The sequence below is a fragment of the Quercus robur genome, chromosome 1 (genome assembly GCF_932294415.1).
Source record: "Quercus robur chromosome 1, dhQueRobu3.1, whole genome shotgun sequence".
Lineage (NCBI taxonomy): Eukaryota > Viridiplantae > Streptophyta > Magnoliopsida > Fagales > Fagaceae > Quercus > Quercus robur.
In genome coordinates this window covers 33,010,139-33,026,050 of record NC_065534.1, presented here as the reverse complement: position 1 = coordinate 33,026,050, position 15,912 = coordinate 33,010,139, and the positions used below count along the sequence as shown (strand labels likewise).

The 15,912-nt window shown below is 30.5% G+C and overlaps 1 protein-coding gene across 1 annotated transcript; it reads right to left on the bottom strand.

The window, feature by feature from the left end:
- Nucleotides 1-216: 216 nt before the first annotated feature.
- Nucleotides 217-4,066, bottom strand: LOC126732064 (methyl-CpG-binding domain-containing protein 7-like). Its single transcript, XM_050435097.1, has 3 exons — nt 3,707-4,066; nt 1,602-1,724; nt 217-512 (listed from the first exon to the last, which is right to left on the bottom strand). The coding sequence occupies exons 1-3, from the start codon at nt 3,893-3,895 to the stop codon at nt 378-380; spliced, it is 447 nt and encodes a 148-aa protein (XP_050291054.1). The 5' UTR covers nt 3,896-4,066; the 3' UTR covers nt 217-377.
- Between the last annotated feature and the right edge of the window lie 11,846 nt (nt 4,067-15,912).

Sequence of the window (15,912 nt, the reverse complement as noted above, 5' to 3'; positions counted from 1 at the left end):
ACAAAAAAAAAATGGTGTTATTTATTGGCAATTGAGTAAATACCGTTAAGGTAAGGGTATTAAAAAAAAAAAAAAAAAAAGGATTCTTAAATGACAAAGTTTGTATATATACAAACTTTGTTATAAACAATGACTACAATTTCACTCAATATATATATATATTTTACTAAATGTGAATTTTGACAAATTTTGACAAAAGTTTTTCCAATGCCAATACTAAATTCCCCTCAAATGGTCATATAAGGTCAGTGAAAAGTGAAGTGACCAAAAATTAACCCATATCCAGAATTCTGTAGTAACAAAATTATAACATATATATAAAGCATTTTGCTAAGACATAAAGCATATCATTTACCTTATAGATAAATAAGTGTACATTAATACATACATAAAAGTACCTTGTCAATGATACCAGCATAGTTGGCATTGCTAGGGGGCTTTTCTTCAATGACCCAATCATCAGGCAGCCTAAAGTGTGAGGTGCTCTTGATGGTGCAGACCACGATTTGCATCTGCAGCAGCTTCAGCATTATTATTGAGGAATTTACCTTCATAATTTGGGCACTTTAAGCCTTTCTGTTTTTACCAATCATTCCCCCCCCCCCCCACCCCCCAAAATGATAATAATAACCTATCTGACTTAAAGAATGTTTGAACTTGCTAGTCTCCCACACCCTAACTGCTATAGGTGCCTAGGGATTCAAAGGGACCCAGTTGGTTAATGTTCGAACAATTTTAAGCTGTTTTAGAGTTCATGCCCTTCAATTATGCTCCCCAGTTCTAGCCATTAAGCTTAACAGTAGAAATTCAAATGCATAACATGAACGGACTTACTTTATAATCATTTTAAATTGGGTAAAACCATGGCAAAAGAAGAAAGAAACAAGATAGAAGGGAAAGTTAGCTGCTTCGGACTATATTTTGGAAAAATGGGTCCAGTGCTTAGAAAAATCAAATCAGGTTACATATCAACATATTAGATATATTGAATGAAACTCATTCTATGGTGAGTCACAAGTTTATTATTGTTTATGATCATGATAGACCCCTCAAGCCATCCTGCCCTTTCGAACAAATTCTGTGCCTACACCACTACACTAAATAGCTCAAGTAAAATTTAGTAATTAGTATAGCACAAGAGCGGGTTACGGATTTAAGAAAAAGTAGGAGGCATCTCCTCTCCCTCCCTAAGAAAGGGGTGAAGCATGAATTCAAATTTCCAATCTTGTATGGGTGTGTAAGTCATATAATTATCAAAAAAACAATCTTTTTTCACCAACAATTCCCTTGGCTTGTAATATACTTAAGAGCATGTTACCAGAAACAAAAGAAGTAAAGGCCCATCATCATGTACTTTATATGCTAAACTAATGATCAAATATAGATTTGTTTTTCCTGGATAGAAAGATGAGCACGTACATTTCCTGCATTTACAATAGTGATATTTTTTTTATCTGGAGTGAGCAAGTTTCAACCAAAAGTTCAAAAAATAAAAACCCACAATATCCTCAAAGCAAAAAATCAACCAAATTTAAGGTCCTTTTATTAACAGAATTCTTGTTTATCCATATCTGCTAAGTAAAGTAACTTTTAGAACTCACAGTATTTTCATTTCCTGCTTTCACTGTCTCAGGTGTAGGTGTGTATTGATTCTCTTCTGTTAGATATCTCTTAACAGCTATCAGAGAACGAAACATCCGTCCAGTCCCAGGCTCATGATAATACTGCGCAATATCCGACGCATTATCAATTTTAGTTAAAGAACTTCCAAAGAAAACAGCCCTAATATTCAACTTTCAAAATTAAGAGACACATTCCTATCCCCAAGGGACGGGATGGGCCAGGGGATGGGGATAATAACAATGACCAGAGTTGCAAAAATCTCATTTTAGAGAGAGAGAGAGAGAGGGAAAAAAAAATACATGCAGAATTAGGTTGTCATGATAGCTGCAGGTTCTATATCATTGCAGACAGCTAGAAAATAACACCATATGATATATGGCAGAAGAACTGTCATCACAGCGGATGCCTTGTTCAAACAATATGGGTCTTAAAAGTTGTTTTGAAAGAAAATAACAGCTAGAATATCAGGAGTATGTTAGATTTTTATTATTGGTAAGTTACGCTTACTAACTCTCTTCAAATGGGCGATACACACTTCCACCATCTCAACCTTTTCTCTGATGGAGTTTTTAGACACTTTGCACTTGTATTGCTAATCTTTTAGCTTTCCTTTCTTTCTATTTTTCAAATCTCTTCCTGCATACGCTTTTCCAATTTTAATAAATTACAATTACTTATCATTAAAAAAAAAGTTACAATTACCACACACCCAAAGGGTCTTGAACCTACGACTTCACTTCCATCCCATAATTATGAGAGAAGGAAGTACCAGTTGAGCTAACGATGAGTACTGTTAGATTTTATAATACCTCAATAATTTAACATGTTAAATGAAATCAGGACGATGTACCACTTAAAAAAAAATAATCATAAAGATGTGGCAATGAATTAAAAAGTATTGGTTCTAGCAAAAGTTGAATGCAAGCACTTTCTAATGTACAAAAATATAATGTACTTTTGTAATGATGATGTTGATGATGATATACAAATAACACACACGACAACAATTTTCAATCAGTATTTATATCTCTTGTGCTTTCATTAAAATTTTAAAATGAAAAGATCTACGAGCAATTGGGCTCCTAAGTCTTAACATAAAAAAGGTATTTTCCAATATCTATGATGGACTAATTTTGGGTATACTCAAATATATGGTAAACTTCTATTCAATGTTGTTAAAAGAGCGCTTAGGCTTGCTTAATGCTCAAAGCTCAGAGCCCCAAGGTTTGAGCGCTTCACTTGGCCCAAGAAAAGCTCATTTTATAAAGCACGCTTTTTGAAGAAGCACAAAGCAGGCCTAGGTGCACTTTCTTATTTTATTGCTAAAAAAGATACAAATCATTAAAATTAATTGCTTGATCTTGAAAGAAATGACATGGACCATAATTTACTATACAACCACTATTCTTCAGGTGGTGTATTTCATAAACAATTTTTTAAATTACATGTCAAAAGACACAAACAAGACTAATTTACTACTCTTGTGCCTTCTGGTCTCCGATTTTGAGATGTATCTTGATTGAACAATATACATCATTTGATATAACTATCATGGTTATGTACTATTATATTATTGTACATTGTTAATTGTTTTCAATTAACTGAATAAATATTTGAAGAATCGAAATAAGTTAAGTAAAATTCGAACTTGAAAACATCATACAATTGCACTTACCTAATAGGTAAAATATACAAATTTTGAGTTTTGATATAAATTTTTACCATATGTTAAGTTATTAAATTTTATATTTGAAAAATGCGCGCTATTACTTCAATTAGGCGCGCTTGCACTTTGCGCTCTAATTGAGACCATATGCGCACGCTTAGACCAGCATTGCTTCTATTCAATAACAAAATTTCATTCATTGTTCAATTAAAATCAGCAAAAGCATCTAACAATATGAACCAAGAAATTAACATTAGCTAAAACCCTACTAAAATATCCCAAATACACTCAATCAATATGCATGTTAATCATACCATGCATACATCATTAACAATTGCAAGCAATTCCAACAAGCACAAAGCTAAATAAACCCTATATTAATAAAAAATAAATAAATGTGAGAGAGAGAGAGAGTACCTTGTTGACACGGCCAGGGGAGGCGGTGTTATTGCGACGGGTCTTAAACTCAACGAACCAATCATCGGGAAGTCTGAAGGGTGACGTGGAGACAATCTGCAATTCCCTTTTGGCAGTATCTGATTTCGGTTCGGGTGGGCTCAGCATTTGCAGTGGAGTCAGCGTCGACGGTGACGATTTGCCCCTCATTTTGGGGGAATGCTGTCACTTTAGCTGCCCTGGCGTGGCGGTCACCGTTTCCGCCTCTTCTAAAAAGTAAAAACACGACTCGACAGTGTCAGTGTGTCACTGATACTGTATATGTTAATTCGAGTCTCCACGGAAAAGCTGTGATTTCGGGTGTTCAAATGGTGTCGTTTTCACCGCTTTCCTCCTTAATAAAAAGATTAAATTTAATAACAGATGATGTAAAAGCCTTTATTTATACCCTCTGATAAAACAAAACCATTTCACGTATTTTTCAAATAAAGGAATGGTGATTAATACCACAAAATATATATATATATATTTATATATTTTTTTTTTTTTGATTTTTTTAGAGTAGAATACAAAAATTACTTTTGAAATTTGGTTTAGTGTTTTTGGGCAAAAAGTCACAGTAGTATTTTTAAACCATGGATTTTAGTGAAATAAGAAGTTTGGGACAAGTAACTTTCAAATGATGTAAGTGTTGTTTGTGCTTAGAGATCAAATTGAATATTTTTTTAAAAATCTTGATAATACATGGCTATCTCTCTTAGTAGCAACCATCCATGCTAGCTAAACAATGCCCTCCTTGCTAAGCTAGCGTGGATGGTTGTTACTAAGTTTTAGTTTGAATGAAGAAGATAAGGGAAAAAATCTAAAACTTAAGAAAACTAAATTACTCTTTTAATTAGTTTGTTTTTTTTTAATTTAAAATTATTTAATTAAATGATAGAGATATTTAAGAGAGTTTAAGAATTTGTGTAAGAGTATTTTTAATACACAAAAAGTTGAAAACCAAACATGGAATCCTGTTATTATTAATAGTATAGAAGATATATATATATATATATATAAATATATATATATATATATATATATATAATATTTAGTTCCAACATAGAAATTAGAATAATCACTATAATGAATTTTAAAATTTACCCTCAATTTTTGGGTCAATCAAGATTTTCAAATTTAGATCTCATGCAATTGTGATTTCCAATTAACTCAACTGGTAAAGTCTCTGATAGTTGCATAAGATATTTGGGGTTCAATCCCCACCTACACCAAAAACCAATTAATGTTTTGGTCTGATGACAAAGAGTTATTATCAAGAGTGGATGTCATAAGTTAAAACTCCCTCTAAAAATATGTATATATATATATATATATATCTATATCTATACTATATATAAGAGAATTGTCCTCTTTCAATTAGATTTTTATGTGGTTCAAAAATACCCTCATTAATGATGGGTAAATTCATTTAGAAATAGGGTCATAAATGTCAAATTACAAATTTCATTTTGAATTCAAAAAAAGAACTCCTAAAATTTAGGATTTTTTTTTTTTCCATTCATGTTCAAAAATGAAATTACAGTTACTACTTATTGGTTGTTATTGTTAGGGCAAAAAAGTAATCTTAGTGTTAGTTTCAAATTTGAACCAATAACAACTAACCACCTATGATTTATTGTAAAAATGTTGTAGATGTAGCATCTCTATATTTATATAAAGTCAACTTTTAAACCTCTAAATTCTAATCCGAATATTAATACAATTGCACAATACGGGATTTCAATCCTGTCTGAATTCTCATAACTTCTGCATGTTACCACAGAAATATAAATTCTAGAACCAAGCGAGTACTTGGTACGGTGTGTGATTAAATTGACTAATATATCTCTATATGTCTGCGTTCAACGAAGTGCTTAGTAAGAAACTAGACCATGCCAACTACCTTGCACGAAGGGGCATGCCTTAATTAAGCTGATCGAGCATCACTGCTTACGGTTGCAATGCACGGTTGGATCATATGTGGCGTATGAGAAAGAGAAACTATATATAAAACTTGGTACGCATTTGACTTCATTGGATTCAATTTTTGTTAAAATCACCGTGTGCTCAAGGGTTTACACGGGACTTTATATATAATGTGAAACAAAATGGGTTGAGAGTTGAGACTAAGGTACGTACAGAGATCATGGGGAAGAATTGACTAAAATAATATCAACTTAAGCCTGTTTCTGCTGACAACAAACACTCTCTCAACTCTTCGGAGTGTAAACATCAAATCTGTTGTTTCAAGCCGCCATGCGTGCATTATGTCTAGCACAAGCAGCACACGACTGACTTGTGAGGAAATATATATAGTCCACCATGATTATTGATTGGTGAAAGTTGATACCTAACCTTATTGTTGTTGGATGGTCGGTCATTACTATAATGCAAGCCTGATGTCATAAAATAAAGATTAAAGATGCATCATTAGCTAAATCGTCACACATGAGCTTTTAGACTTTCTAGTTTCTCTTCCCATCTCTATCAGTGGGGTCGAGCTTAATAGATAAATAAAAAAATTAGAAAAGCATGAGTATAGTAGCAGTACAACTTATACAGATGTACGCCATGTTATTGTCATTTTATAATTAATTTATTTGAGATTTTTTAAAATATATAAGATATAAATTTTTCTCTAATTTAATCCAAGTATATATGTATGTGAAATTTATTTTTGGAGACTTGAACTCCGGTCTTTACTCCCCACAACTTATAAAACACTTATACTTACAGAGTGATAACTTATTTGAGGATTTAAACTCCATATATTTGAATACAATTACTAATATAAAAAAAAAATTTTATATGAATTTTAATAACATAATTATAGATTTGAGAATTGAGGATTTTGTCAAAAGAAAAACACTTATATTATTGTCATTTCAAATACACATATTAATAAAGCTAAAAATCCAATTGTTATTAATATATATAAATATATACACACACTCATTTAAACTCTACAAACCATTTCTAATTTTCTACCACCCAAATCCTAATCATTTTCTTTGAATACTTCAATCCAAAAGAATTTTTATTGCTTTTTGAATCATAATTTAACAATTTTGACTGATATAAAACGACATAAATCATTTCTAAATTTCTAAAAGATGGTATTAAATATCATGAGCAAAAACTATATGTGAGAGTTTTTTTTTTTTTTTTTTTTTTTTTTAAATGTGAGGTTTTTCTTTTTATAGGTATGAGAAAATCCAAGAAACTCCAATAATTAGGAGTAATTTATTGCCTAAAATCTCATTCACAATTAAGGGAATTATTATTGAACCCATAACGGAGGCCATTATTCCCCTCATCATGGACCATTATGGCCATAATGAAGATAATGGCTCCAATCAAGGGAATTATTTACACCACTACTCCTAGGAAAATTATTAGGTACTCCCAGAATATCATAAATGCGTACTCCCCCCTCTCACATGAATGGTAGGTCAATCATAAATTTAATTAGTGGGTCCCACCATTCATGTGAGATAAGGGAATACGCATTTAAGGTACTCCAAAAGTATACAATAATTTCCCATACTCCTATACCTTGAGAAAGGGTGACAACAAAAAGGCATGATAAAAAAATAATAATAATAAAAAATAAAAACCTCAATAAGAAAAGGGTTTAGTTTACCTCCAGTATTTTTTTAATGAAAAATGATATGTCCACAACATTTTTACAACAAATCATATATAGCAAGTTATTACTGGTAGTTATTGTTGGGCCAAAAAAGTAATATAAGTGTTAGGTTCAAATTTGAATCAGTAACAACTAACCACCTATGATTTGTTGTAAAAATATTGTGAACGTAGCAGCTCTCTTTTTTAATTGGATATGTCTTTTTGTTTTAAATATACAATGACAAGTGGTAGTGAGTTTTAATCTCCACATTTTATTTAGGGAAAATTATTAGATACTCCCGGAGTGCCATAAATATACAATGACCAGTGGGACCCACCATTCATATGAGAGGAGGGAGAACGCATTTATGGTACTCCAGGAGTATACAATAATTTTCCTTTATTTAGTTAGTGGGTGATGTGACAATCTCTCATTAAAACAAAAAGAGTTTCTAGTTAAAAAAGTATTGGAGGTAAACCAAACCCATAAGAAAAAAAGAAATTTTACGTCCACAACATTTTCATATCAAATCATGTGTCAGGTTGTTACAAGCTGTTACTGGTGGGCAAGAAAATAATTTCAATGATAGACTCAAATTAAAAACCCATAACAATTTGCCACTTAGGATTTATTGTGAAAGTATTATGAAAATATTGTGGACTAGCAATTCTTCAAAGAAAAATACATAGATGCTAACTTAAGTATCCAAGGCTCCCATATCGAGACACACCATGGTGGTCACTTCAATAGCTTTTCTCTTTTTTGCACATCTCAAGATTTAGGGTCTATTTGAGATTCATTTATTTTACTGAAATTAAAAACTTTTACTGAAAATACTGTAGATAAAGGTAAAAGTTAACTGAAATAGTATAGTGAGACTCATAAATAGTACCAAAAAGTGTAGTGGGACCCATGGATAGTAGCAAAAATAAGTTAAATAGTAAAATAAGTTGTCAAAATTAATCATGTCAAACGGACACTTAGATGATTGACTTATTAAAGATTTTGGCATCATCATTTTTTATCCTTTCCCCCCTATGTATACATTCAAATCAAGAATGAAGGATTGAAGTCATCTCCTTCTTGCAATCAGCTTTAGGCGTATTTTAGTATAATCATTAAAAATGTATTTTTGAGTAAGACCATAAATAAACTAAGCTTATTATAAATATTCAGAGTTCAAACCCAACTCAGGGAAAAAAATTGTTTATGTTCTTAGAAAAGGAACCAAGCTTAAGCCCCAAATTTAAGCTCAACTAATATAAATGAGTTAAGCTCAAACAAAATAATGTTTTTGTGAACAAGCTCACCAATACAACGCTCGATTTAAGTATTATATATTTGAATGTATTGATGTATAAAAATATAAACATTTTGATTTGATATTGGATTGTGTAACTTTGTAGACAAGTTCATAAGATATTAAATTTTTATTTTTAATTTATTGATAATATAAATAGTCCATTAATATTAAAAGATTAAATATAGTTTTTAACTATACAAAGCTGGTAAATGAAATTTTCATAAGTTTACAAGAGAAAATCATTTTATCCAATTAACTTAAACAATATAATTTCAACTATAACTTATTTTTAATTATTAGTATAGATTTGTGAATGGATAAAAATTTTATTTGTCATACTAATTACTATATATGGAAAGAAAAAGTTAATAATTAAAGTAACTCTCTTTTTATATAGATAAGATAGATAGTAGGCTCTCAGCAAAAAAAAAATATAGTGGGTAATGGAGAGATGGTGTTTGAACCAAGTTAATCAAGTGACTTGTGAATAATGTTCTAAAAAAAAGGTAACTAGTAAACAAACTAGAACCTTGAGCTTTTTTTTTTTTTTTTTTTTTTTTTTTAGAAACCAAGCTTGAGCCTTTTTTTTTTTAAGAGAGAGTTTCAACTTATGGCGTCTACTTCTGATGATAGCTCTTTATCATTAGACCAAGACACCGATTTGTTTTTGGTGTAAGCGAGGATTAAATCTCAGATGTCTTATTCAACCGTCAAAGATTTTATCAGTTGAGTTAACTGGAACCCACAACCAACCTTAAACTTGTTTAATAAGAAAATGAAACAAATTTGAACATATAATATAATTTGTTGATGAACTTGATCTCAACTCATGTTTGAAATAAATTTAAATAAACAATTCTAAAATTTGAATAATTAACGTGGTTCATTTACAGACCTATTTATGAGTTCTTCAAATTTTAGGTTTACATTAATGAGTTTCATTTACTTAAATATTTTTGTTACTTACTTTTGTTTAATAATCTTTTTGTTACTTACTTAACAATAGACATGGCAAAATGAGTGGGTTGGGTCAATCAAGTTGCAGGTTAAACGGGTTATAGGTCAAAACGAGTCATTTTAAGCGAGTTAAAAACGGGTTTAGGTTGTATAAAAAAAAAAAAAAAAAAAAAAAAACGGGTTTAGGTCAATCAGGTTGCGGGTCTGGTCGGGTTGACTCATTTTTTTCATATGAATTTTTTTTATAAAGAAAACAACATGTATTTGCCATTTGGAAAGTCATGCAACAAATTACTTGATGTAAACTTTGAATTTACTGTGCTTATCAAGAATAAACTCAGTTAAACTTATTAATACTTATTCAATAATTTTAAAATTATACAAATCCTAACATTGCTATCTAAAACAAAATAACACAAAGATAAGTAAAACAAATACACAAATTTTATTTCTACATAATATCAACATCCCAAAATATAAAACAAAATTACAAATAACTTATTGGATAACTCATTTGACAAAGAATAAAAACATATAAGAAATTTACAATTTTGAAAATTAATTTTATAATCTATTATCAATTGTGGTTGAAACTCTATTTTAATTTGAGATATACATTAAAGTTTGACTATTTATTTATTTATACATGTTCTATTTTATGAATATCATATCATTGTTAAGCAACACACACTTTAGGAAATATCATAATTTATTTTAAAAAACAGTTTATTTTGGACATAAATTGTTAAAAAATAGGTCTAAACATTCATAATTTATGCTAATTTGATACTTTGGCTTTTGTAGGGACTGAATTTGGATTGGACCCAGTATAGGATTGGGTTTTAGCCCAATAAGCCCAAACAATGAATTTGTAGAGCATGGATAAAAGAACTAGATCTACTCCAGAAGAAAGACAATAAAAATTGGTGAATAAAGGTTGTTGAACACAAGTAAAATGAGAAAATCTGTCCTCGGCACTGCATGAGGAGCTTATGTTATAATGTTTTGTTGATGAACAAAATCCCAAGAGTTCACAATGTTATTACAAAGGTTTCTTTTGTTTTTCTTTTCTGATCCCCTTTTTTAGGTCACCTTCTCATGCTATATATTACAATCTTGGTATCATCCCTACCATACACGTGTAGACTGGATTTGTCTCATCCAACACCTTCTAGAACCATCAACTAGTAGCTGTAAGACTGCTTGATCACTGTTCAGATATCACCTCCACATTAATGCGACCAGAGAGTTGGTTGGGAAGCATTTAATGCGGAGGTTGCAGCTTTTGAAGATATTTGTTGCCACATTTTGCTCATCCCTTATCCAATGCCCGACTTTTAGTTGTGATGCAACCTTGAAGGAAGCCTGGGATGATAAGACATTCTTACTGACCTTGGATCTCCGTTTCCGAGATGAATTTTCTCATCAGATGTATTTTGGACTATCACATACAATCTTTACTTCTTCTTCTTATACCATTCCCATTATAACCTTATTTAACCATCCTCGGATTGGGCCATAAACCCAATTCATATAGCTTTAATATTACCTTCTAGATAGTTGGCCCCCACAGCTTTATTATTTTCACACTTGTGAATGTTTTTCACACATATTTACAATTTTAAATCTATGTTTTTAACTCTATTATAACCAAATTATCTTGGCATGTACTTTGCTATTTAATATTTAAAAATCTACCCATTACAGAATGTTCAACCATTTATCTTTCAATTAATTTGCATGCAGTTATGTAAAATCTCAATTGTTTCCTTAAAACTCACAACAAATAATTAAACCGATATTGTCTTAATTTTATTATTTTTTTTACCAAAAAAAAAAATTTTTAAAAAATGGTTTGAGCTCGGGTCGGGTCAGGTCGGATTGACCTGCAAAAAATACAGTTGAGTCACAAATCAACCCGTTTTTACTTCGAGTAAAAAAAAATCAGGTTTGGGTCGAGTATTTTCGGGTTGGTCAATTGGATCAGAAAATTTTAACCTCTTTTGCCATCTTTACTTAACATGACTGAAAACAACAGTCTTTACCATGATTGTAGCCTGAATACAATTAACCTGGTAGTAAATATTTCTATTTACATAGTGTACAGCCCATTTACATTATTGGAAAAAAAAAAAAAAAAAAGTACAGCCCATAAATACAACCTATAAGTCAAGGCCTTAATAATAAAATTATTATGGCAATAAAAAGTACAGCCCCCTCAAAAAAAAAAAAAGAAGGTTTTCTGTCAAGATAAAATTAAGGCGAGATTTATCCTGTCATTGTGTATGTATATATCTGAAATGTATTCATATAAAATATATCGAAGGTGGACTTCTAGAATCATTTGAAATTTTGAATTATTATCCAGAATTGTAAAAAGTTATCCGAAGTTTTAATATTCTTGTCTTGGCCGTATTTTGTGGGGAGTTCAAAACTGTGTAGAAGTCATGGTACGGAAGAAACTAGGAGTATTCTATGAGAGTCATGCAATGCTCGTGTTCTCAGAAATTTTTTTTTTTTTTAGAAAAAAGTTCGCCAAATAAGAGCAAATGGTAAAGAGAAGCCTTCCAACAAACAGTTGTTGACGGCAGACAAGTGAGTTTTGATTTGTATTTGTTCCATCTCTTTCATGCTTTTCAGCTCTATATTTTATATTGAGTAAAGAGATTCTTACATATACATTAAAATATATGATTTGGCCTTTAAACAAAAAAACAAAAACAAAAAAATTCAAATCCAATTTTATATGATTACATAAAAATATATGATTTGGCCTTTAAACAAAAAACTTCAAATCCAAGTTTATATGATTGCCTAACTAACTATGCAAGTAACTCGAAAGTCACAAGAGCTTTCCCGGTCCAAAACGGTGTAATTATTAGTCTTTTGGTCGTGATAAGCCAGCACAAAAGTCAGTCTACGGAGGAAAACTATTATTTTATGTGGTACTTGGGCATTAACCATTAGCCAATTTAGATGGTGTTCTTTCCGGGAATATACATAGTATTTTCGCTGTATGTATCTTTTCTCTCGTATGAGAGTGGACTTTATATTTGTGGGAACTACTCTTATGTGAGAGAGAGGATGCATGCACTGAAAATATCATATGCCACCTCGTTCTTTCTCTACTTTTTTTTTATTATTAATAATAAATATCCATTTCTTTTTTCTTTTTCCTTTTTATAAATAGGGGCAAAAATATTTTATTAAAAGAACATTAATTTTTTTTTCAATAGTTACAATAAGAGTGGAGGGATTTGAACCATGAACATTTTTGTTGAAAATATTAAAAAATGCCAAACAATTAAGCTATAACGCTTATGACCGTTATTTTTTCATAAAACCGGACATAGATTAATAAATATACACCGATTACATGGATATTGCTCATAACAACATAATAGACATAATATAATACACAAATAGACAAACTATAACTTTTTTTTTTAATGAACAAAAAAGGGCTTCATACATATGATCATTGACTCAACCTACTTGAACTAGCAGAACTCATGGTGTGGGGTATTTCTAGGTGAATTAGGGCTATTCGCGTTGTGATATAATATTTTTATAAAGCGCACAACTCGAATAATGTAACTCTTGAACTCGTAGATGTAATAATTCTGAAAATCCCTCCTACTCACCATGCGCACATATTAGGTACACATGGGTGGCGAGCTCCCATATATCCTTGACTTATTATAGGTTGTATATATGCCATTCATAAGCAAGAGTATATTATTTTCTAGGGTGGCGAGCTCCCATCCTATCCTAAGAGAAGGTGGTAATCAAAAAAGGTGGGGCAAATATAATATAGAATTTCGCGCTGCACTTGTGAGCATCCTTTTTTTTACTTTGCTTATCTGCCACTCATTTGTCTAGCGGTAGATATGGATTGGCAGAGTTCTCCTTTGCATTGCTACATTTCTTCATGTTTTATAATTGAAGTATTTTTTCAAAAACCATTAAAATATATATTTTTAAGGTAGGTTTGTATTTAAATTATTTAGTTCCCATTTTTCTATTCTTTCAAAAATAATTTTATTAACTAATTGAAAATGATTTAACAATTAGACAAAAATAAGGCTATAAAGATAAATTGATAAATTTAAAATTCAAATTCCATAAAATTAGAACACATATTTTGCACTTACACTTCGTTTATTTTGTGGAACAATGTTTTCAATTATTTGAAAATATTTCTAGATGTTTGGTGGGGGATATGTTAAAATTTTCAAACACAAACTACCAAAACCAATAGCTCAACCACTGGAGCTGGCAGACTACTAGTGCGACAAACTAACGACTTAGCCACTAGATGCCGGGAGAGGGGAGAAGAGGAAAAGCCACTATGTATTTTTGTAAAATATTTTGCCTAGTTTTTTGAAGTAAAGCGTTTTACAACACAAAGAACTTCATGATGAATGGAAAAGATTTCAAGTTTGACCAAATTTTTACAATAAAACAAACATGATAAAATGATGCAAATGTTTTCCATAAAATATTTTACAATGAAACAAACAGAGCGTTAAACTATAATTGTTTATGGTTACAACTCAAATACATTATATTTTTTTTATTTAAAAAAAAAAAAAAAAAAAAAAGCCTCTAAACTTGCACGTGTAAAATAATAAAAGCAAGTTTTGACCTTAAAAGGAAGGGAAATGAGGGGGGTTAAAATTAGTGACTCATATTTTATATGTTATAGTCATGTACTCCTAACTTAGGATAATTTAGATTTAATCATCCTATTTTATTTTTTAATCTACTATTGACAAATAAAAATATTTAAATAAATTTTACAAATAATGGTCTTTTTAAAGTTTTATCTTTGTTTTCTTTTGAGAGAAAACTAACAAAGCAAGTAACTCGAAAGTCATAAGAACTTTCCCTTTCATAATAGTGACATCTTGACCAGTGATTGGCCATGTATTATAGCAGAAAGTACATAAGAAATTTCCTTGTGCCCGCTTATTCTTTCTAGTTTAAAAAAAAAATGAAAAATCAACCAAATCGCCCCTTCTCCAAGTAGAAATATTAAAATTCAAAGTTAACATCCCTTAAAAAGTCCAATTGCACGAGATGTTTCTCTAATTGGATAAACCGTACGCTATGACACAAGATTCCATACACAAGAAGCTCATTTCATTAGTGTCTGCTTATTCTTTCTAGTTTAAAAAAAAAAAAAAAAAAAAATGAAAAACCAACCATTAGCCCCTTCTCCAAGTAGAAATATTTTAAAATTCAAAGTTAACATCCTCAAAAAAGTCCAATATCATGAGATGTTTCTCTTATTGGATAAACCGTATGCTTTGACACATGATTAATTCCATACGGAAGTGCAGTGGAATTCATGCATTCAAAGTAACATACACATGAAGCTGATTTCATTATTAATCACTATTGAATATTCTTTGATAATTTGGATAGATACATCTATCAACTTGGAAACTATTGACACATAAAGAACGTTTGTTTTGAGCTAGCTAGGTACAGAGGCATCTAGAACCCCAAGAATTAATGCTTAATCTACTGATGGGTGTGAAAATAGGAAGGTTATATAGTTACACTTTGAAGTAGTATTGAGCGCGTAAGCACATATGCATACTAGTCTGTAAGACACACCAACTTGTTTTGAATCTGGGCCACTCACGTTTCCTCCAGATGTATCTTTTTTACTTAATTAAATAATCTAATTTGCTTACTCACTTCTTGCTTGATTTCATACTAAACATTCAATTAACTATCAAAAAATAATAATAATAATAAATAGAATGACTTTTAACCATCCACGCGCTTATCAGCAAAAAATAGAACCCTCTCCAGTCTCCACTGCTTTCAAATCGCAGCAATAGGATCAACCTGAACAAAATTAAGACAATAATAAATAGGCTAAAATGCAAAATTTATATGTTTATCAAAATTTATCTCAGTTTTTTAACTTTTTTTTTTTTTTCAATCTTCTAAGTTTTAAGTCTATTCAATTAAGACTTCTTCATTAACTCTTAAGTTTTTATTTTTTTCCTTCAAAAATTTTAAATTAAACAAAATCTAATTAATGATAGAAAAAAAAAATTTCCAAAATTATTTTAAAAATAAATTTAATGGAAGTTGACAGAGAGACTTTAATTGAAGAAACTTAAAACTTAATAGACTGAAATGAACAAAAGCAAAGTTAAAAGACTAAAATGAATTTGGGTGAAAATATAGACACTAACCAAAACATAAAAATTGCTCCAATAGCACCTCTTAAACTTTTCAAGAAATAACACTCATCTCTTAAGGTAATGCAAT

What these genes read in the sequence shown, in the direction of transcription:
- LOC126732064 (XM_050435097.1), bottom strand. Translation starts at nt 3,895, where the DNA reads ATGAGGGGCAAATCGTCACCGTCGACGCTGACTCCACTGCAAATGCTG. An exon ending in CCCCTGGCCGTGTCAACAAG is followed by an intron (nt 1,725 to 3,706) that starts GTACTCTCTCTC and finishes GATATTGCGCAG; the next exon opens with TATTATCATGAGCCTGGGAC. An exon ending in AAGCAGGAAATGAAAATACT is followed by an intron (nt 513 to 1,601) that starts GTGAGTTCTAAA and finishes AAGCTGCTGCAG; the next exon opens with ATGCAAATCGTGGTCTGCAC.